This window comes from Sturnus vulgaris, chromosome 16, assembly GCF_052056855.1.
Source record: "Sturnus vulgaris isolate bStuVul1 chromosome 16, bStuVul1.hap1, whole genome shotgun sequence".
Taxonomy (NCBI): Eukaryota; Metazoa; Chordata; class Aves; order Passeriformes; family Sturnidae; genus Sturnus; species Sturnus vulgaris.
This window is the reverse complement of record NC_142258.1, coordinates 10,224,185-10,244,918: the sequence shown is the minus strand read 5'-3', so window position 1 is coordinate 10,244,918 and position 20,734 is coordinate 10,224,185. Positions and strand designations below refer to the sequence as shown.

Here is a 20,734-nt window from a genome sequence, read left to right as displayed (position 1 = left end):
TTAGTATGTTTTAGGGTTATTGGAAACTTCTACTGGAAATGCAGTTTATGAGTGTTTCTGGGAGAAGAAACTGCCCTGACTTTTTTAAGCTTGGATATAATGAGTACCCCAAGACACCTTCTCACTAGGGACTTTGCATTCCTGTTAGTAGAATGTTAAGAAACCAAATGTGCCTGACACAAAAGTAATTGCAAATGTGTCCATTGGGGAAATGCACATGTTTGATAGGATTTAAAATTTATTTTTAAACTTGGGAAATGCTGCCTGGTATTCCCAGAATTTCATTCTGTCTCCATTATAGCTTTGTAGTTTAGATTACATTCATTAATAAAGATAACATTTAATTTCATTGTAAAAGTGAAATTGAACCTTGACTTGAACTGGCTTTAAAACACATTGTTCTAGATTATTGATAATTTGACTACAATATGTGCCAAATGGCTTTTAGAAGGAAATTGGCAGTGAGTGCATGGAATACTAAAGTGACTGGTATGCTCAGGTCTTAGAAAGTACAGAATGCTTGGAAGTGAGCTGCCAGTGCATTTGGCAAATGTCTGCAATTCAGGCCTCTCTTGATCTGCAAGTGTGGTCTCACAGCATTCTGCATCTTTTCTAAAAATAAGCTACATCAAAGAATGTGCAGAGCTAAAAATAGTTTTGAAGTAAGGATATAGCTTGTATAGGGCAATTCTGGCCTTTGTTTTATATGTGATTTTTTTTTTTTATATCACTGGATTAGCTATGACAGTTTAAGATGTTGTATTATATTATATGCCAAGTATAGTATTTGAAACAGCAGCTAAATTTCTCATGAGACTTGCTCCAGAATGTGTAGTTTCTGTCCTACACTGGTTGGAATCACTGAGCCTTGTGGGAGTGGAAAATGCAGTGATCTCTCTGCCATGCAGGAACTGAAGCTTCTATACCTGGAATAATCATTAATGCTTGTGGTAACAGTGGTTCCTATTGTGTTGCAGTCTTCAGCTGTGGACATATTCCACAAGAATAAATAATTTGAGGAGCACTTGGCATTTGATCTGCTGCTTCTATCAAAGACTAGTAAAGGAAGCAAATGCTTACAGAGTTAAGAAATACATTTAAAAATACTTATGCCATAGCCTTTATTATGAAAAGTGGGGACTTTTTTTTTTAAGCAGTCCAGTAGTTGTTGAAAAATAAATGGAAAACAGCACAGATGGTAGTTAAAAATCTGCAGCTGTAAAAGCTAAGTCAGGCTTTTAATTTCCCTTAGCCCTCTTCCTACTGTGAAAAACAAAAGAAAAAGCTTAAGTATTTTAGGTGATATTTTATTTTGATAGGCCTTACCACTGGAAAGTTTAAGCGTAAAGACATGTTTTAAATTAGCTTCATTTTATGAAATGCTGCACAGCAAAGCTTTTTTCCAAAGCATGTCAAATCTTCATGCTATGTTGTGGCTTCTGTTGCTATTTTCTTAGGCTGAAGTTTCACTGAGTCTTTTGTGTATTTAGTCTAAATGAGGAGCATTGGTGAGGGAGATTCTTGGAAGTTGTTTCAGCCTCGGGTTATTATGGCTGAGACAGATAATGCCAGTAAGATGCTGTTGAAGAAGCATTTGGAATGAAAATGGTATCTCTTGCTGCTGTAATGATTTTTTTCAAGTCTCATAATTTCATGAATCTAATTAGTATGTGGGGGAAAACAATGAAGAATGCATTGGACATCACAGAAGTAATTTAATACTGTGTAATATTGGTGTTAATGGACCAACTACTGGTACCTCAGGAGCTTTGACCTGGTAAAACATTGACTGTAATTAAATTATATTAACTAGTACTTTTATATTATAGGTTAGGGTTTAGGTTATTTATTCTCTGCTGTTGGTCTGAAAAAACAAATCAAGTGTTATCTTGCATTTAAGTATTTTAATATAAGAGTCCTCTTTGTTCTTTAGACCTTGAAGCAGAGTTCATTTTATGGTATGAAAAGCCCCCATCTGAGTGTGACACGAAGCTTGTAGGGCTTGTGTAATGCTTAAGAAACCTGAAGGCCCTCTTGGCTTATTTTCAACACTGTTAATTCTTTTTATTTTTCCTTGAGTAGTTACATTGTTTTGAGATCCTCAGTATGTGGGCAGTTTGACTGAAGCACTTTGAGCAGTGTTGAGCCTGGGCAAAGAGGGGTCAGTGCCGGTGGCATTGCTGGTGGCGAAGCTGTAATCCCGGCTCACAGACATGAGCTGAGCGGGGAGCAGCGTGGGCTGCCATGCTGGTCGCTGCCTGCTTTCAGTACGAGACAACAGAGCGCGACTGAGATGTGCCTGGGGCTGCCGGGAAGTTGCAGTGCATTGCTGTGCCTTGGGCGCCGCCGCTTTCCTGGGAACAGCTCAGTGTGCCCGTGAGGGCGCCACGGGTCTGGAGCGAGGCCTGGACTGTGCTGTGTTCTGTTCTCTTCGGGCCGTGCTGTGTTCTGCTCTCTTCGGGCCGTGCTGTGTTCTGCTCTCTTCGGGCCGTGCTGTGTTCTGCTCTCTTCGGGCCGTGCTGTGTTCTGCTCTCTTCGGGCCGTGCTGTGTTCTGCTCTCTTCGGGCCGTGCTGTGTTCTGCTCTCTTCGGGCCGTGCTGTGTTCTGCTCTCTTCGGGCCGTGCTGTGTTCTGCTCTCTTCGGGCCGTGCTGTGTTCTGCTCTCTTCGGGCCGTGCTGTGTTCTGCTCTCTTCGGGCTCTGCTGTGTTCTGCTCTCTTCGGGCCGTGCTGTGTTCTGTTCTCTTCGGGCCGTGCTGTGTTCTGCTCTCTTCGGGCTCTGCTGTGTTCTGCTCTCTTCGGGCCGTGCTGTGTTCTGCTCTCTTCGGGCCGTGCTGTGTTCTGCTCTCTTTGGGCCGTGCTGTGTTCTGCTCTCTTTGGGCCGTGCTGTGTTCTGCTCTCTTCGGGCCGTGCTGTGTTCTGCTCTCTTCGGGCCGTGCTGTGTTCTGCTCTCTTCGGGCCGTGCTGTGTTCTGCTCTCTTCGGGCCGTGCTGTGTTCTGCTCTCTTCGGGCCGTGCTGTGTTCTGCTCTCTTCGGGCCGTGCTGTGTTCTGCTCTCTTCGGGCCGTGCTGTGTTCTGCTCTCTTCGGGCCGTGCTGTGTTCTGCTCTCTTCGGGCCGTGCTGTGTTCTGCTCTCTGACAGCCCTTCTGACCCCCGCAGCCAGAGCACACAGTTTGTAGTGCCTGCTTCTCAACTGCTAGGCCTGAGCACAGCAAAAGCATTTGCTTCAGTGACTTTGATATGATTTGAATGTATTTTCTTTGAATGTAATTTAGATAATGTAAGGATATTTTTCCTTTCACTGTTATAGTTTAAAAGACAGGGATAAACCCTTTCCACTTGGGCTTCCACACTGTCATCTTCTGATTACTGTGACATTTCCCTGACATCATTTGTTTGTCTGGGCCAGTTGTGAAAATATATTTAGTTTCTGCTTGTGCTATGAGCTGTAACAACTGACTAGATGCAAGCCAACTTAAGACCAGATGTGAAGCTGCCTTGCCTTGAGGCCTGTGTTAATATCAGGTGAATCTCAGCCATATCTGATCTGTCCAAATACCTTCTGGATTACACTGACTTTTGTTGTCTTTCCAAGGTACAGGTGAAGAAAAGGTGAACTTAGCACTGTTTGTAGCTTTCTCTATATGTGTCATGGGTCACACATGTTTAAACTCAGGAAAACAAAGCTCATCTGCAATCCAAAGTGGTTTTTTTTCTCTTCAAATATTCCCTCCTAGTTAATTTTTCTTCCCTATAACTGGTAAAATTGGACAGTAAAACTGTTGTTTCAGAACAACCTAGCTTCCTCCAAACTTCTGGTAAAAATGCTCACTTGTAATAGTAAGAACTTTTCAACTCTGTTTAGCACATGAGTTTTAAAGGAGTCTGTTTTATACAACAGTGATAGCAGGTCCTTAAATTTATTTATGTATGCACTTAAAACAAGCTCTGCAATGCTTCTGTGTACTTACCAAACAGGCTACAAACAACCCAGTAAATGTTTGAACAATCAATTCTTGGGAAAGTATTACGTAATAAATCCTGTGAAAACTCCGAATTATTGTCAGTATGTAAATACAAAACAGGGCTGTAATCTGAATACTCTGTAACAGAACTCTTTTGTTACAATGCCTGAAAATGTGCATTACTGTAAATTTGCCTCTTCCATTAGCTACCTGTACAGTAAGATAGTTACTAATTTTTCTGTAGATTTTTTTTAATTGTTTCTAAATTACTCCTTTCCAGGCCTTTTCTTGATATGGTCTATAATGCACTGGACTGTCCTGAAGATGATTACTATGCCCTCTTTGTGCTCTGTCTTTTATATGCAATGTCACACAACAAAGGCAAGTGCTATTATGTAGAGTTAACTGCAAGGCCAGGGTTGAAAGAAAATGTAAACCTCAACAGTCATCTTCTCATTTATGGGGTTGTTTATTGCTGTTCTTCAGAACGAGTCAAAGAGATCCCCATAATCCATAGTTGTGTATTGTTCTAAGAGGTCTCACAGCAAACCAGTCTTTTCTGAGAAATAACTGATATTTTAGAGGAATATGTTAAAGAAAAATGGGATTAGTTTCCTTCTGTACCAAATCAGTGAACATTTTATTTGTGTTGGGGAGGATACCGAGTAGGGCTACTACAAAGTAAAATTCCAGTTTCTTTTAAACATGTATGTACATATTAGTTAACTACCAAAGCAGAATTTAAAATCAGACTTTGATCTTCTCCTTTTTATCCATTATGTTCTCCAGATGAAATGGCCTGACTTTGATTTAGATGCAAACAAATAATCTGAGAATTTCAGAATCAGCAAAATCATTTGCATTTCACCAATCGCTTTGGGATTTGAGTGTCTTCACCCAATTAGGCCCCATTTAAGGCTGAGACTTTTCAAGGATTCATCAATGTGTTTGGTCATTGTTGTTCTTTCTTTTCCTTGTAATGCAAAGTCAAAGCTATCTTGCCTAGTTTCCTATTGCTAATTGTTTTCTTCTGAGAAAACTGCTGTGGTCTATTGAATGTTTGCCTCAGAGCACACTCCTGTTTGCTAATTTCCTATTTTTTCCTTCACCTCCATGAAAGGACTTGACTCAGTCAAGCTGGAGAGAATTCAACTTCCAGCTCAGCATGCTGCTGAAGAGAGAAATTCTTATAATCATGTTCTTGCAGAAGGGCTCATCAGGATAATGAATTATGCTGCACAACCAGGTATTGCTTTTCCAGAGTTTGTTTTTCCTTCCGAGGTGAAATTTTTGACGATGGAAAAAAGCTACTTAGCCTCTTGTCTTTGAGGGGAAGGTGACTGTTCAGCATGTTATTTGATGAGCAGTATGTAGACATGGTTTGTGAAAGACAGCTGTTGGCTTTTCCTGAGGAACCAGAAACTCTGGATTTGTGCTGAGCAGTTGTTTTTATACTCAGAACTCTTGAAGTATCTATTGTCTTAATTCCTACTTTCTGCACTTTTGAATAAACAAAAAACTGAGATTTTGAGGGGTTTCACCTTAATGAATTTCATCTTGAAAATATGATCTGTCTCACCTTTGCTTGTAGAAATAATTCCAGTGGAGAAATAGTCTTGAAAACTATGGTGTCCTTTGCTCATAGCAGTCCTTTGTCTGTCTACCTCTAGGTGGTAGCAAATTTTCCCATACTTTTTTTTATCTCAGATTGTGTTTTCAGTTCTGGACTGTTTTCAGAAAATGTGGTGTTTTTTCTTCCTTTTTTTTTTTTTTTTTTTGTGAATTGAAGGTTACAATATTCCCTGAAAATATGGTTTCTGTTCAAGCCACACCTCTCTTCCTCGCACTTCCCCCTTTAAACTTTACATGAGTAGAACTGGCTTTTCCCAGAGACTGACACACTATCAAATTTTTGAATGTCTGTAGAATGAAAATCTGTTTGTTTGACTTGCAAAACTGATCTACAGCATATTAACTTGTGCTGGTGTGTCAGAGATGAAAAACATGTTTATATATGAAGCGTTTGTACCTACAGCAGCAGGAAGGAGTGCAAATGAGGATATGTATTTATTTAAATAAAGGCATGTCTGAGGGGCAGGTGCTGGGGAAGGATGGAAATGGGGGATTTTTTATTCAACTTGCTTCATGCTTTGTTGAACATCTCCTTTTTTCTCTTCAAGGAAAAGCTATGCCTTATTAATGTGCTAGGTACAAAGCTTCCTTTCACCTTGTAACTTCATCCATTACAAATGTCTGGGATCCTCTTGTAATTTTAGTGTAATTGAGCCTGTGCTGCAGATTGATAAATGCAGCAAAATCCAATGTTTGGGCTTACTGTTCAATAGTATTAATCTTTGCCTTCTTATTGAATGGTTCTGCTTTAAATTTTCTTCTGCTTTAAATTACTCTTCCAGTTGTTTTTCTTTATAGCCAGCAGCATTGTAAGGCAGCATCAGTACTCGTTCCTGTCAGATGGGGATGTGACAGAGGAGCAAAGTTTGACAATTGCAGGAAGAATACAAACATTTAAGAACGTGGGATGATGAGAAGAGCTGTAACTAAACTGCTACTATTTTGTATGTTGAAATTTTCACAGATGGAAAAATTCGTTTGGCAACTTTAGAACTTGGCTGCCTATTGCTGAAGCAGCTTGTGTTTTCCAAAAATGGCAGGATCATAAAAAGTGTTCACCTTGATTGTCTTGAGGTGAGTATTTTATTTCAAATTGCCAGTCACTGCATTACTGGTGTCTGAGTCTTGTTAGTATAGTTGAATAAATTTGTTTCATTTCTGATTGCAATAAGTCTTAATGTGAAATTTGAACTTGTAGAACATCTTAGCATTGGTAGCTCTGTGCTGTGAACATCATAACCTATGTTCTGTTCTCATCTCTGCTATTTTAACTTGTGACTTCTCCAGCAGTTTTTTTGTTGCATTGTCTCTCTGAAACTGGTATGTTGTCCATCTCAATAACGTAAAGAAAAGTGCTTTGGAAATAATAAATAATAAGCTCACATAAGTTGCATTTTCTTAGGTGTAAGAACTGTATTCTATCAAATTCTGGGATTAAGGCCATGAATCAGGATATTAGTAGACAGTTTCTTCTGTGTGAGTGTTTGGGTGGGTTTTTTTAATGCAACTAATAAGTGGTGTGTGTATTCCCTGAAATGCATTTTCTCTTTACTAGGGGGCAAGGGAGGAAAGTGTTCATCTTCTTCGTCGTTTCTATAAGGTAAATATGCAAAATGCTGTAAGAAAAAGGTCCTTTACATATGGGGAATGTCTGCAGCCCAGTCTTTACATAGTGACAAAGAAGCACCTTTTTTAAGATGGGAAGTTCAAATTTGGGAGAGAGGAAGTGTTTTCTTGGAGAATTCCTCTCCTTTCTGCCCTTCCCATACCACCATGACATATGCTACAAAGGGCTGTTCAAAGACTCCCAGGGTTTGTACTGGAGATCAAGTGTCATTGACACTAATATGGGATATGTTTGGTTTTGACATTACTTTTTGTTTGTATCATATCTGAAATGATGATCTAAAGTTTTACGTAAATTTTTTTCTTACTGGAAACCTTCACGGCTTTTTACTTTTGTGTGTGTGTTGTAAACAATGAAATTCCATTTTTTAGCCCTAGCCATTAATTTCTATATAAGGAGCAATAAATCCGTGACAGATTTCAAGTGTCTGAAATATCTTCCTGCTATTCTTAGAATTCTCTTGAAGGATGTTTGCTCAATGTGGCTTACAAAAAAATAAGTAGCTTGTGGTGGGTTGACCTTGGCTGGCTGCTAGAGGTCCACTCAGCTGTTTTCTCACTGCCCTTCCTCAACAGGATGGAGGGAGAATAGAATATCTTGTCAAGATAAATAACAGGGAGATCACTTGCCAATTACAGTCATGGGCAAAACAGACTCAACTTCACAGAAATTAATGCATTGCAAAAAAAAATTTAGATAGTGAGAAACAAAGACAAACACCACTGTCCCCTACCTCTCCCTTTTCCCACGCTCAGCTTCATTCTTGGCTCTTCAACCTTCTTGCCCTGAGAGTGGTGCAGGGGCAGTGGGAAGTAGGGATTTGGTGTCAGTCCACAACAACTTCTTTCTGTTGCTTGTCCCTCCTCACAGTTTCCCCTGCCCCAGTGTGGGTCCCCTCCTCCATGGACTATAGTCCTTCAGGAGAGCAGTTGCTTCAGTGTGGGTCCTGCAGACTGCAGCTCCTTCAGAGCCCCTCTCCCTGCTGTATTGTTGGTACCTGCTCCACCATGGTCCTCCAGGGGCTGCAGGGGAGTCTCTCCCTTTCCTAAATGTGTTTTCCCAAAGGTGCCAGCAGTGCTGCTGAAGGGCTCAGCAGTGCCCTGCAGCCCCAGCCTCCCTTCACAGACACACTGTACAGAACCAAACCTAAGAGAGCCCCAAACAGCCAGGTTTCATGGCACGTCCATATTCTTTCTTTTGCAAGGGAGAAGAAATCTTTCTGGATATGTTTGAAGATGAATACCGGAGTATGACAGTAAGTGAGACCCCTTCTGCCCTGGTAAATCCTCAAACCCAGATACAGCACAGGAACAAGAAAAAGTACTGACAGCTGCTGAGGACATTGGAGTCCTTATTGCTGGGAGTAGGGTAACAAAATGTGGGTGGTGTATTTGTCTGAGAAAATCTGTCTATACTTACACAAAATATTTTATGTGACACTTCACAGCTCTTTATTTAATAAACTTTCATTGCTTTCTAAAATTGAGTATACAAAAATTGCTTCAACCTACTAAATGGGACACTGGATTTATTTTTTTTCCCTTAACAACGTGAAAATCTTCCTATACCTATCTGAAGCTCTGCAGGTTCTCAGTTTTGAGAAAGTTCTTTTTGGAGAGAAAAAGTTATAAGAAACTTCCTTGTGATTGAAGGAACCACAAATTTAAGTCAAAACTTAAAATCCAATCTGGCAGAATTTGGTTTTTAGTATTTGAGGAATATCTTTTCTGTAATCTTTTGGAGTTTGTCCTGTGCTTTATTTGGATGAAAACGTTGGCAGTGTGTCTTGAGAACAATGAGATATTGTAGTAAATGAGAAATTGCATGTAAGGACCTTAAATAAGACATGGTATTAAAAATTCTCAGAATTTTAGAATACGTGACAGTGAGTTGTATTTGAAACTGAAGAGGTAAATGCTTATTGTTCTGTATAGTTACCAGTGCTAAAATATTTTTATAGATGAAACCTATGAATGTAGAATACTTGATGATGGATGCCTCCATCTTGCTACCCCCAACGGGGACACCACTGACTGGGATTGATTTTGTGAAAAGGTTGCCTTGTGGAGATGTGGAAAGAACACGAAGAGTGAGTAAGACTATTTTTCTTACATTTGCTCATGACAAAATGATGCCAAAATCATTGAGCAGTTCTAGGAATACAAATACTTTTCTTTGAAAACTGCTTGATTGGAAGCTTCATCCATTAAATCATAAAATCTTGATGAAGACAGATCTGTGTGGAGTGTATATATAATAACCTGCCCCAGGGGAGAAATTTCTTCTCTGATTTCTTGTGTCTAGTCAACACAACATGTTCTTGCACTGGGGTTTAAATTTTTCAGACCATGCAGAAAGCTATGTACAAAGGCATTTTGATGACAGTCAATGTATTGTCAGCTTCTTTTGTGATCTGTCTCAGTCTGTCTCTCAATTATATTCCTCTAGTAAGAATCTCCATGGAAGACTGACTGGCTTTGTATTGCTCATATTTCTAGACATGGCAAAAAATTTAGTTTAACCTGAGAGTTCATCTTGCCAAGGTAATTTGTGATAGAGATTTGAGAATGGGGAGAGAACCAGCAAAGTATCTATTCTTGTGACACAATCTGTAGAGGTGATACTGACGTGAAGGACAGCATCCTGATTTCCATTCTTGGTTAATCAGTTCTTGGCCCTTATCTGGCTGTGTCCTGGAAGCCTTGCAGTGTCAGTAAGTCTAAGAGATATGTTACTGCACAAAATCATTATTTGGAAGGTGCTGTCCTGAGTTTCTTTGCATTTATATGTGTATTGTGTAAGTGTATTCAAGTGCTCTTGAAGAAAAAAACAACGTATTTCTAGGAATCTTCTGAAAAGGTTTATTTTCATTGCTTAGAAGCCACACAGTTTTTCTTATCACAGCAAGTTTTTGATAGAATACAGTGAATTATTTTGAAAAGTATTATTCTTAGAAAGCAGAAATGCCTCCTAGAATTCTCTCTGAGGCATTTAACGGAAGGATACTTAGAAATGCACATTAGTGGGAAAAGACTCTTCCTTATTTAGCACATGAAAATCCTGGAATAGCTTAATTTCTGTTGGTGGAAATAAAGAAATCAATAGAAATATTCCTGTAGATCTTTTGGGATGAACGAGTCTCTACCATCAGCAAGAATTCCCAGAATGATTCCTTGCTGGCACTCCTTCCCCAGTCCCATTGCACTCAGGTTTTAGAATCTTCTCAGTTCCTGTGCTGCTTCCTTCCAGCCAGGCTGCCTTGCCCCAGCTGAGCTGCCATGCGGAAACGCTGGACTCAGGTGTGCCTTGTGCCACTGCTGCTGCCACTCAGCCTGCTGAGGTTCTAATGATGGTTTCAAATGGAAGCAGAATGGATTCTGAGCATGCTCTGACACGATTCAAAAACGTTCTGAAGTTTTATTTCACTAGCAAGTGAACTTTGATTATATTGTGAGTTCTTAACAGTTAGGATCTTACTTCCTTGCTATAGGATGTTCCTTTAAATGGCAGCTCTTCTCCTCTAACAACTTTAGAAGAAGCTCTCAAAAATCTCACTTTGTAAGAAGTTTCTGAAGTACTAGGAGCACTTTTTATGGGAATGTAATAAGATAGTGGTAGGTTTCCTTGCAAATTGGTGGTTTTTTGCACATGGAACACATATATAAATGAGCAAATCAGCATCATAATGCATAATTCTTTAATGCAGGTAGAAATCCATATTTGTTCAGAGTTAACCAGAAAAGCAAAAGTCAGCTGAAAAAATTCTAGCCACAGAACTTTTCTATTGTGTTGAGATCTGATAAAATGTGTTAGGCACAATATATTGTTATTGGTAACAAACTGAGGGGCTGTCAGTGTTCTAGGAAGCACAGCATGGTTCCCATGTTGTCTGATGTTCATGTTAATTTTATTTTTTTGGCAAAGGCTAAAAGTCTAATTTTATTTTCTACTCCTGTACTTTGTTCTGCACTAAATGTGATTATATGTTAGGAGATGAGTGCCATTAGTTTTATGGGAAATGAATGTGATAAAAATTACTGCAGTCTAGGAGGAAGAGGTTTGAGGGGGAAGATAAGTGAAAGCTGAGTGATAGTTGCCCTCCAAATAAAAAAAAAAAAAAAGAAAAATTCAAACAAAAACCTTGTTGGGTTTAACTTTTGGTTTACCAAAAATACCAAGATTTTTCTGTTTTTGATTGCATTTGGCAGATTTTAAACCAGATACTGTGAATTTTTCTTGAAGCACCTGGTAGGAAATCTGCTTTATAGTAATCCTGTGTTATTTCAGTAAATCCACAATATGTTCGAATGCAGTCTGCCTGAATCATCTCATGTTCTAAAGTGGCTGTGTTCTCATGAATTAAATAGTATTATTGTCATATTTAGTTAGCTGCCCTTGATGTCCTTCGCTCACATAATCATATTGCCCTGTTAAATTTGAACAGCATACCAAAGCCATTGCTTTAGGGTAATTTCATGGAAGAACCTGATATGTGGCTTCCCTCTCTTCATCCCTGTTCTGCCAGAAATTTCTGGAAGCACTGCCAGGAGCGAGCTGGCCAAACACTCACAGCGTTTGCTGTGAGTCTCCCTCTGCTTCACAGGAGCCACTGTTCTGTTGATTTTAAAAATGGAGGACTGAAGGGTTTTCCCTTACAGCACTTTAGATTTGTTTTTCCTAATACTTCCTGCAGTCTGGGAGTTTCTGGGCATTGCAGCTGTTCATGAATTCAATGCTGTTACTGTAAGGCAGCAGTTAATTTACTGTATGCCACAGAATTACTGTGTAGGAAACTCTTAAAAAGCAGAACACCGGAAGTAATAAAAAATGATTTTTCATTAGCTATGCTGAAAATGCAGTTCTTGTAGGGAAAGAGGGTTATAAATGGTACCTTTCAAAATGTGGCTAACAAAATGATTGTTCTTTGACACTTTGAGTCTTTGCATACCATATGTCATGAATTCGTAAATCAAAACTAGCATATTCATTTCACAGAGCAGCTGTTGAAAGTTTCTTGGGACTGTTACAGCTTTCAGAATGCTTTGTCCTGATGAAGACCTTCTGAGAATATAAATTAAGTTCTCCAAGAATGTTACATTACATTTGGCTAGTCCTGGTGAGCACAGCAGATTAAAATACAGAAATCCCCACTGTTTCTCTGTTAACTTGTAGATAACTTAGCTAGACTTAGTCAGAAAAGTTATTACTGTTTTAAATTCAAAATATGAGAGTCCCTGAAGGTTGGTTGTGTAGGTGTCTGTAGCATAGAAGTACTGTAAATAAAATCAGTCTCAAAATAGCTAATGCAAAATATTCCAAGAGTATTGTTTTGCTTAAGCAGCTCCTGTAATTGTTTCCCTATCAGTCACAATCTGTGTAAATGTGCCAGTGAGACAAAAGCTCTGCTGCTTCTACTTCACTGAAAATAAAAAGCGTGTTTCAGCTTCTTTCATGTCTTTTTTTTTTAACTAAGTCGGAAGTTACATTCTACTTTTTCAATTTAAAATATATTAAAATATTTATTTCAATTTTAATTTACTAAAAAGATTTACTGTAGGACAGCAAACTTGGGGGTTGTGAAAGCCAGTATATGTTTGTCAGATTCTGTTAAAATATGTAGTATTGGGTGTAAAAATATTCTAATATTCTTTTCTTTAATTTTTCAAGGCAATCAGGGTTTTCTTTATGCTCCGTTCACTGTCACTGGACTTGCAAGGTGAGCTGGAAACTCAGTTACCACTCACGAGGGAGGGAGATCTGATAAAGGCAGATGATGTTCTGGATTTGAGTAAGTAGCCCCTCAATTTCCTAAGTAGTCTGACATGAAAAAATTACTGAGCTTTTTTTTTTTTCTTCTAAACTGCTAATGACTGCTGTTCTTACTTAAACTGCCTGAATTGAATTAGTATGGTGTTGAAGTTCTACTGTGTGTTGTAGCATAAAAATGTATTTTCCAGTTTGAGTCATTTACCAAACAAGAGAGACAGAAGAAGATCAGCATTTTGGTATAAAGCACATAGGATGCACATCACTGCATAGGTGCCATACCTTGGGAGGAGACTTTGCAGTGGGCAAAACATGACCCAAAAAATTACATTTATGTGCCTTTTTTAATTACCACGTTGGGGGTGTTATTGTTTTAACAAATTTTCCTCAATCTCCATTAGTATAAGGCTTTTAAAATTCTTGGGAGCATTAAGATGCCTTCAATGTTTATGCCTGTGTGTGTACATTTAGTGTCAAGAGGGGGTAGAGGTTAACATGATCCAATAATGGCTTCAGCTGCTGCTTTGATTTGGAAAAGTCCCACAAAACTGTATCAAAAAGACTTTTTTCCTTTTGCCTGAATGCAATGATGGTGTTTTATGTGAACTTGATGAGGGAGATTCAAGTTTCTTGTAAAGAAGCATTTTTAATATTTGGATGCGCATATGTTGAATGGAAACCTTTAGGTGTAGTTACAAGGTTGTCACCAGTACATGTGAATTTATGAATAGAGTCAGGTAATTCCACAGAAGGGCCATTCCATACTGCTGGATATGCTGTCACCAGAACTACAACTACTGTTACTTTGCAGTGTTTTTCTACTGTAAATAGTTTTGAAGCAATTGCATATTATGTGATAACTGTCTGCCTTAGACTGCCTGTGAGGCTGGAGATGTTTTCAGTCTTGTTTAGCAGCTCACTGTGTGAAGTCACTTGCAGCTCAAATTAACAGCCTTAGTGCTTGGTTTCAGGTGGTGACTAGATTCTGTTAGTGAATGCCATGGCCAAGAGGCAAATGAGGGCACATTTAAAGCTGTTATTTCTTTGCTGAAACAGAAGAAAGTAGCATTATAGTTAAGTTTCTTTGCTGACTCTGTCTGCCAAGTAGACAGGCTTTAAAAGGCCATCACAAGAAACATTTTTTTTAAAAGGTTTGAGAAAAGTTTATGGTGGAATAATTGAGGTTGGAAGAAGCTTCGGAAGATCATCTAGTCTAACTCTCCTGTTCAAACCAGGGTCAGCTAGAAAAATTGTTGTCATATTTGTGACAAAGAGAGTAACCCAAAAGGTGGTGCAGGTGTATGATCAGGGACACATCTTCTAACTTCAACTAAATGTACTTCATGGGAACAAGGTGGATCCATGATTGGTTAGTAAAGCAGAATATCATCCCAGATGGGCTGCCTGCTGTTGGGAAGAGTTCTTTCTGTGAAGTGGGAGGTGCTGCATTCACTATCTCCAGTGTAATGCTTATCTTGGGCTGCCAGCTGTGCATACAAAGGGCTAAAAGTTTTCTGTAAGAGCTTTTAATGTCTGCAGATCATTTCTGGAATTGGGATGACTGGAAATTATAAAATCATTAAAGATCAAGCCCCAAGGCAGATCAGGTGCATTTAGACCATCTCAAGTAGCTGTTATAGTCATAAAGATTTCTTACAATACAATCTTTTCAGGCAAATATTTTCATGAACACAGGCAACTATTCTCAATTTATATTTTCACCACTGCAAGCAGCTGAAGTCTATGAACTCTTCGTATTGGCTGTATTTCCTAAAACTTGGATTTTCCTTGGAGAAAGCCCACAGAAATCTTGGATCCATGTAAAGGAGGTGTAATGTCCAAACTGGTTACAAGCTTCATTCTGCATGAGGAGAAGTTAGCCATTGCAGTTAATCTTGGAAGGGGCACTTCAGTTCTTTGCAGCAGTGTCACACCAGGAAGCCATTCAGTGCTTCACTGTAATCCCCATACCGAATTTGAATAGTACTGAAGTTTACTGGGTTTGATATTTTCATCTGAATGTGGTTGGGTACCTCTAGCTGTTTCACAGCATAGCTGTATTCTTAGATCAGTTCACTGAAAATGTGTTTAACCACACTTTCTCTTCTGTTTTTGTCATCAAGGATGACAGTTTGACTCTTCAGCAGCTGTGAACTAGAAACAGTCATGTAAATGGACTACATTCAGTTGTATAGGCTCAAAGGATTCCTGTAACAGTTGCCTAGTAAATGAGTAACTTTCCTTTCTGTTCTTTGAAAGACTTTTATAGTAATGCTTTACTTCAAGGTGTTGGCAGGTCTAAAATAAAAACCTTCTATTCTGGAAAGCATTCTGCCCTTTGAGTTCTTGAAGTAGTGCATTTTTGTAGTTGGGCAGTTGAATTTATACAGCAAGTATTTTAACTTGCTTGCTGTTGCACTAAAAAATTTGCAAATACTGGTCAAAAACTAGTATTTGAGAACTCCCCAAGTCTATATGGTATTGTGGCCTGTTAGTTGAGTATCTCCCAAAAGACTTGAAAGTCATAAGCCTGACATACTGTGTTTAGAAGAGTCCTAATCCAAGCACTTTGTGTCTTGAGAAGAATGGGAATGCTCCAGGAATTCAAGTCAACTGAAATAAATATGCTGATGCACTAATTTGGTTAAAGAATAAAAGAGGCAAGAAATAAAGCATATCAAAATAAGAAATACCCAGTTCTGCCTGGTGTCTCAGGTCCTTCTCTAAACAGGAATAAATCTTCCACAGGTTCTATAGTAATATTTGCCAATCCTGTATGGATTTCTTGAGCCTTCCAGGGCTATGAGAAGGTAATAGCAATCAATCCTCATGTTAACTGAATCATGTCCTGTATGTATTGCATTTATTGATTAAACTTGTTTTCTCAAATTTCAAAAGCTCACAGTAGATTCACACTGGTTAGCATTAATTATCCTCTTAATTGTGTTAGGGTTCTATATCTCATGCCTTTCTTTCCTACCACCCAATCTATTTTGAATGGATCCTGCTGGTAAAGGGTAATTGGTAGCTTCATAGAAATGTTAGTTGGAAAAGTCTGCTCACTTGTGTTGTGGGGATTTTTTTGTGGGGAAGAGGAAGTTGGTTTGGTTTTTGAAGCTTGAAAACCTTTGGTGATGTAAATTCCACATCTCTGGGTAACCTGCTGCACAAAAGAATTTCTTCCACCTCCTGACCGTAATTTATGGCTGTTGTCTGACCTGATGCTATGAAGAGCTGTACACCCACTTGTAGCTTATCCTGCAAATGTTTCTAGTATGAAAAATTATGTTAAATGCTCCTTTAGATGTTTGCATGAGTAAAAAAGTTCTACTGTTTTGTATAGCCTTCAGAATATTTTACTTGCTATAAGTTGTACTAGATGAGGGAGAGGAAAAGACCTGTGTGCATCAAATATATGAATGAAAGTATCCAATGTGAAGCAAAGGAAAAAGCAACTCAGTAGGGTTAGCAGAGCTCTGCTAGGAGTTGGCACTGCTGGTTTAAGGAGTGCTTGGTAGATTTCAGCTGGTGATAAGAGGGTGATTTAGTCCCTTTTCATGAATGATGAGTTTGAACTGGAACGGGGCAGTGAGGAAATCCAGAAGAATGTGTTCTGACGTTTGTTGGAGGGGTTTCTGGAGTAAGAGAGGATATGTTTTTTCAATATAAGTGAATGGAATATATGGATAAAGGAAAAAATGTCACCACATTTAATAAACATTGTCAAAATGCAGCTGCAATTTACCTGGAGAATCCAAATAATCTTGAGATTGAAGCCTGTCCAAGAGCCAGGATAGGTTTCAGACCGGTACAAAAGTAGCTTGTGTCAGGAGCCAAAGTTTATAACGACGTAGAAGTAATGGCCTGCAGTGGTGTTGGGTCTGGCTGTGGTTGTTAACAAGACTTCTTGAGACTTCCACTTAGTGAGAGAAATCAGAACTGTTGCAATTTTACCCGTGAGATGAAGGGAGCTTTTTTCAGAAAGGTAATGAAGATGGTAAGAGAAAGCAAGGTGCATATAGTACCCATCTTATATTTAACTTGTAAGATGTCTGAACCACTGTTGTTAAAATCTCTCTTGCCCTTTCTATGTAAGTATGATAGGGAAATTAAAATATCTGTTAAAAATGTGAACAAAAGTTTTAATATGTGTTGTCAATGTTATTACATTTTTTTATATGTTAACATTTTCTGTTATGTAAAATACCCACACCCCAGAATCCTCAGCTTCACTGTTACATAACCTTTTCCCTTCCTTCCTTTAGATAACAGTGATCTGATTGCTTGTACAGTCATAACAAAGGATGGGGGTCAAGTTCAAAGATTTCTGGCTGTGGATATTTACCAGATGAGTTTGGTTGAACCGGATGTTGCCAGACTTGGATGGGGAGTAGTTAAGTTTGCAGGCCTTCTGCAGGTAAGGGAATTGGCAGTTTGGGTGGCCAGCTTTTCGGAGCTGGAAATCTACGTATCCTGTTGGATAAATAGTAAAACCAATATTAGCTTATATATTTAAGCTCTGTACCATGCTTGCTTCTTTCTTTGATCACTAGTCTTTTTTCTGCTTCTTGCTTCTTAAAACATTTCTAATTTTCTGAAGAAGTTTATGTAGGTAACCAGAGTCACAGCTGCAGAATGGCATAACGTCCTTAACATCCATTGGGCTCTGCTCATTTGAACACTGAAGTCACACCCTGTTAGGATTGTGTTCCAGGCACTTTATTCAAGTAGCCCATTAATGAACTCAGAGTTCTGATTTTCCTACACTGGTAGAGAAGGTGACAGGATGTAATTTTGAAATGATCTGTGCTTATCTAAGGAAGTTTTTCTCATTTGTCTTTTTCTTGCCTTAACCATCGCTGTTTGTATTTCCTCAAATAATGTAACTCAATCTCTGAGTACTGATTTCTGAAGAAGTAAATCCTAGTTGTACAACTTGCAGAGTCTGGTTTTATTTTGTTGGGGTTTTTAACACTGAAAATGTCTTTGTAAGAGCTTTAATAGAAAATTCATAGTATTTTCTTTCAATGTTAATATTTAACCTGTAGTTTAGAAAAACTTACTTTTTCTTTTTAACTACTTGCCTCCTGCTTGTCTTTAGGATATGCAGGTGACTGGAGTAGAGGATGACAGCAGAGCCCTGAACATAATCATTCACAAGCCTGCCTCAAGTCCTCATTCGAAGCCCTTCCCCATCCTGCAGGCCACGTTTATTTTTGCGGATCACATTCGCTGCATCATCGCCAAGCAGCGCCTGGCCAAGGGCCGCATCCAGGCTCGGCGCACCAAAATGCAGAGAATAGCAGGTGACTGAATCACCTCAGGTTGTCCTGAAATAATTCTGCCAGACAAGGCTTGGCTGGCATTGCAAGTCACTCTGTAATGTAAGGCTGAGGCACAATGGGGAGTGCTGGGCCACAGAAAGCTCTAAACCAGGGCTGAGTTTCCAAGGAATAGATTTGGTTTCATATTTAACTTTGTGTTTATAAAGTGGATATGTCACACTTTTATGGCTTTCTTCATATACAAAGATTTAAAGCAAGTTTGAAGATACTACAGTCTATTTGATATTAAAAATTTTAGGTTGAATGTAATGCAAAGGCATTTTTTCCATTTTTAAAGCAGATTCTCTCTTTACTTTCTGCAGTGTTCAGTTGTAACTAATGAATTACTTCATTTGTGCAGGGAGAAACAAAAGGGGTTTTTTATTGTTAATAACTCCTATGGTTTTTTAGTGCAAATGGCTTCCTGTAATCCTGGGTGGTTTTCTTTATTCTCCACTGTATTTTGGGGTTTCCCTAGTGTGAATGTGGTGTGGACAGCAATGTAGAAAAGGTTGCCAGAAACATTCACTCTTTAGTTTGTCAATGCATTTGTAACCATAATTAAGAGGCAAATGAAGGCAAGTTATGTTAAAATCTGGTTTAGTCTTAAAATTCTGAGCAAACTATCAATTTCTTGACACCTCCTCTTCCTTTTATGTATTTGAGTAACAAAAACTATCAATTGTGATTAAACATAGCTCTCCTGGATCTTCCTGTTCAGCCTTCAACTGAAGTTATGGGTTTTGGACACAGCTCTGGAGCTGCAGCCCAGCACCTCCCATTTAGATTCTATGACCAGTCCAGGCGTGGGAGCAGTGACCCGACAGTGCAGCGCTCTGTCTTTGCATCTGTTGACAAAGTCCCAGGTAAGATTAGCATTCATTAACAAGCACGTTTTGCTTTGTGATTTCTATCTGCAGAAACTGTACTGTAACTTGTACAAGCAATGAAAAGCTTATTGTGATGTGTTCCTGAATACACAACTCCAGGATGGGGAAAAATTTACTCAGAGAAACAAGTAATAACTGGGTGTGTATTCTGGGTATGTTGTGAGCAATACTTCTATGGCAGTTTCCCCAGATGTCTTAATACCTTGCCTTCCTTACAAATCAAGTTAGTTTAAATCATGCTTTGCAGACTCAGTATTTATGCAACACATCTCTCAGTTGTGCATGTTTCCTCCTTTAATTTAGTTATGAATGTTTTTCATGCTGGGTTGTGAAAACAGCTGGGATGCTGTACACTGCCTCATTTCCCCCAGAGTGAGCAAGACAGAAAAGGGCCACAGCTACTCCTAAAACATTAGCATGGAGCTGGGATTAAAGGAATGATTCTAAATCGATGAGCTCTACTTTTTTGTCTCCTTATTGTCTGTTTCACAAATTGACTTCTCTGCAGAAATTCACTTCCAGATGGTGACATTTTTCTTTTGGGTTGAGTCATTTTAAAGGGAAATCTCATACTGCTTTGAAAATACTTAACTGTTCTGTATTATACAAGAGATCTCATTACCACTTGCTGCCAGTCATTCCACAGAACTCAGCATTTCTCTTTAAATGTGATTCAGAATTCAAATGCACAGAATTCAAATTACGTAGAATGCAGGTGTTTTACTGCCCTAAGACTAAATTGGAGCTCACTTGCCTGAGTCCTGACTGGGGAACAGAACTTATAAAACCACAGATATTGTCAGTCAGGTGTTTCAAAGACAATTGTATGTTGTGTGAGGGGAGTGTTTTCCTTATTTGACATGACTTCCACAGAAAAGGTGTGGTTGGAAAGATGCCAGTACTGCTGTTTCAGCTTTCTCTAAGGAGAGTACACTTTGTGTTCCTAATTAATGACTTCATCTACTAATATGAAGGAGGTATTGGGGATGACACAACATAGTAGTTTGTTCAAGCAACCACACACTTCATTTGAATCCAGGAGATGTGGTCTTCCACTTGTAGATCCAGAGGGAAAAGTATTTTGAAGCTTTTATTTGATACAGAGTATGAGAAATGAGGCACAGAACTTGAAGTATTTCAAGTGCAGCATCTTTTGAATGCATTTTATAACAGGTAGTAATGTAATAAAAATGGATTGATATCCTGTTTTATGTCTGATGAAAAAGCAAGTATTAAATGTGGGTTTGTTCTCTTATCTTTGCTGAGGAATGAATAAGGTTTCCTCATTCCTACTGATTTTTCATAGGAATCTGTGCTTATCCCTTAATTAGGTTTGTAGTGATTTTTACTTTAGGAGGAGAATTTTGTGGCTTTGAAAGGAAGTATTTAACAAGTTGCAGTTAAATTACTGGCTTCATGTATTAATTTCTTACTGCTACAGCTCCAACTGATGTTTGAGTTCTGCAAAGGTCACACAGTCAGTAAATTTGGTTGTACTTTTAAGAAACAAATTATGCTTTCCCTTGGTGATGA

The 20,734-nt window shown here is 38.8% G+C and overlaps 1 protein-coding gene across 7 annotated transcripts in view; it reads left to right on the top strand.

Moving 5' to 3' along the window:
- Positions 1-20,734, top strand: part of CLEC16A (C-type lectin domain containing 16A) — a 61,856-nt gene that overhangs the window by 22,712 nt on the left and 18,410 nt on the right. For all 7 annotated transcript variants that reach the window (XR_015807248.1, XR_015807247.1, XR_015807249.1 and 4 more), the window contains exons 12-21: positions 4,243-4,343; positions 5,083-5,208; positions 6,559-6,668; positions 7,150-7,194; positions 8,426-8,476; positions 9,182-9,310; positions 12,889-13,009; positions 17,253-17,404; positions 18,089-18,293; positions 19,010-19,177. Coding sequence is in view for 4 of the 7 variants with exons in the window: in XM_014894718.2 (XP_014750204.2) it covers positions 4,243-4,343; positions 5,083-5,208; positions 6,559-6,668; positions 7,150-7,194; positions 8,426-8,476; positions 9,182-9,310; positions 12,889-13,009; positions 17,253-17,404; positions 18,089-18,293; positions 19,010-19,177 (1,208 nt within the window). In the remaining 3 variants the exon portion in view is untranslated. The remainder of the gene's footprint in view (positions 1-4,242; positions 4,344-5,082; positions 5,209-6,558; positions 6,669-7,149; positions 7,195-8,425; positions 8,477-9,181; positions 9,311-12,888; positions 13,010-17,252; positions 17,405-18,088; positions 18,294-19,009; positions 19,178-20,734) is intronic.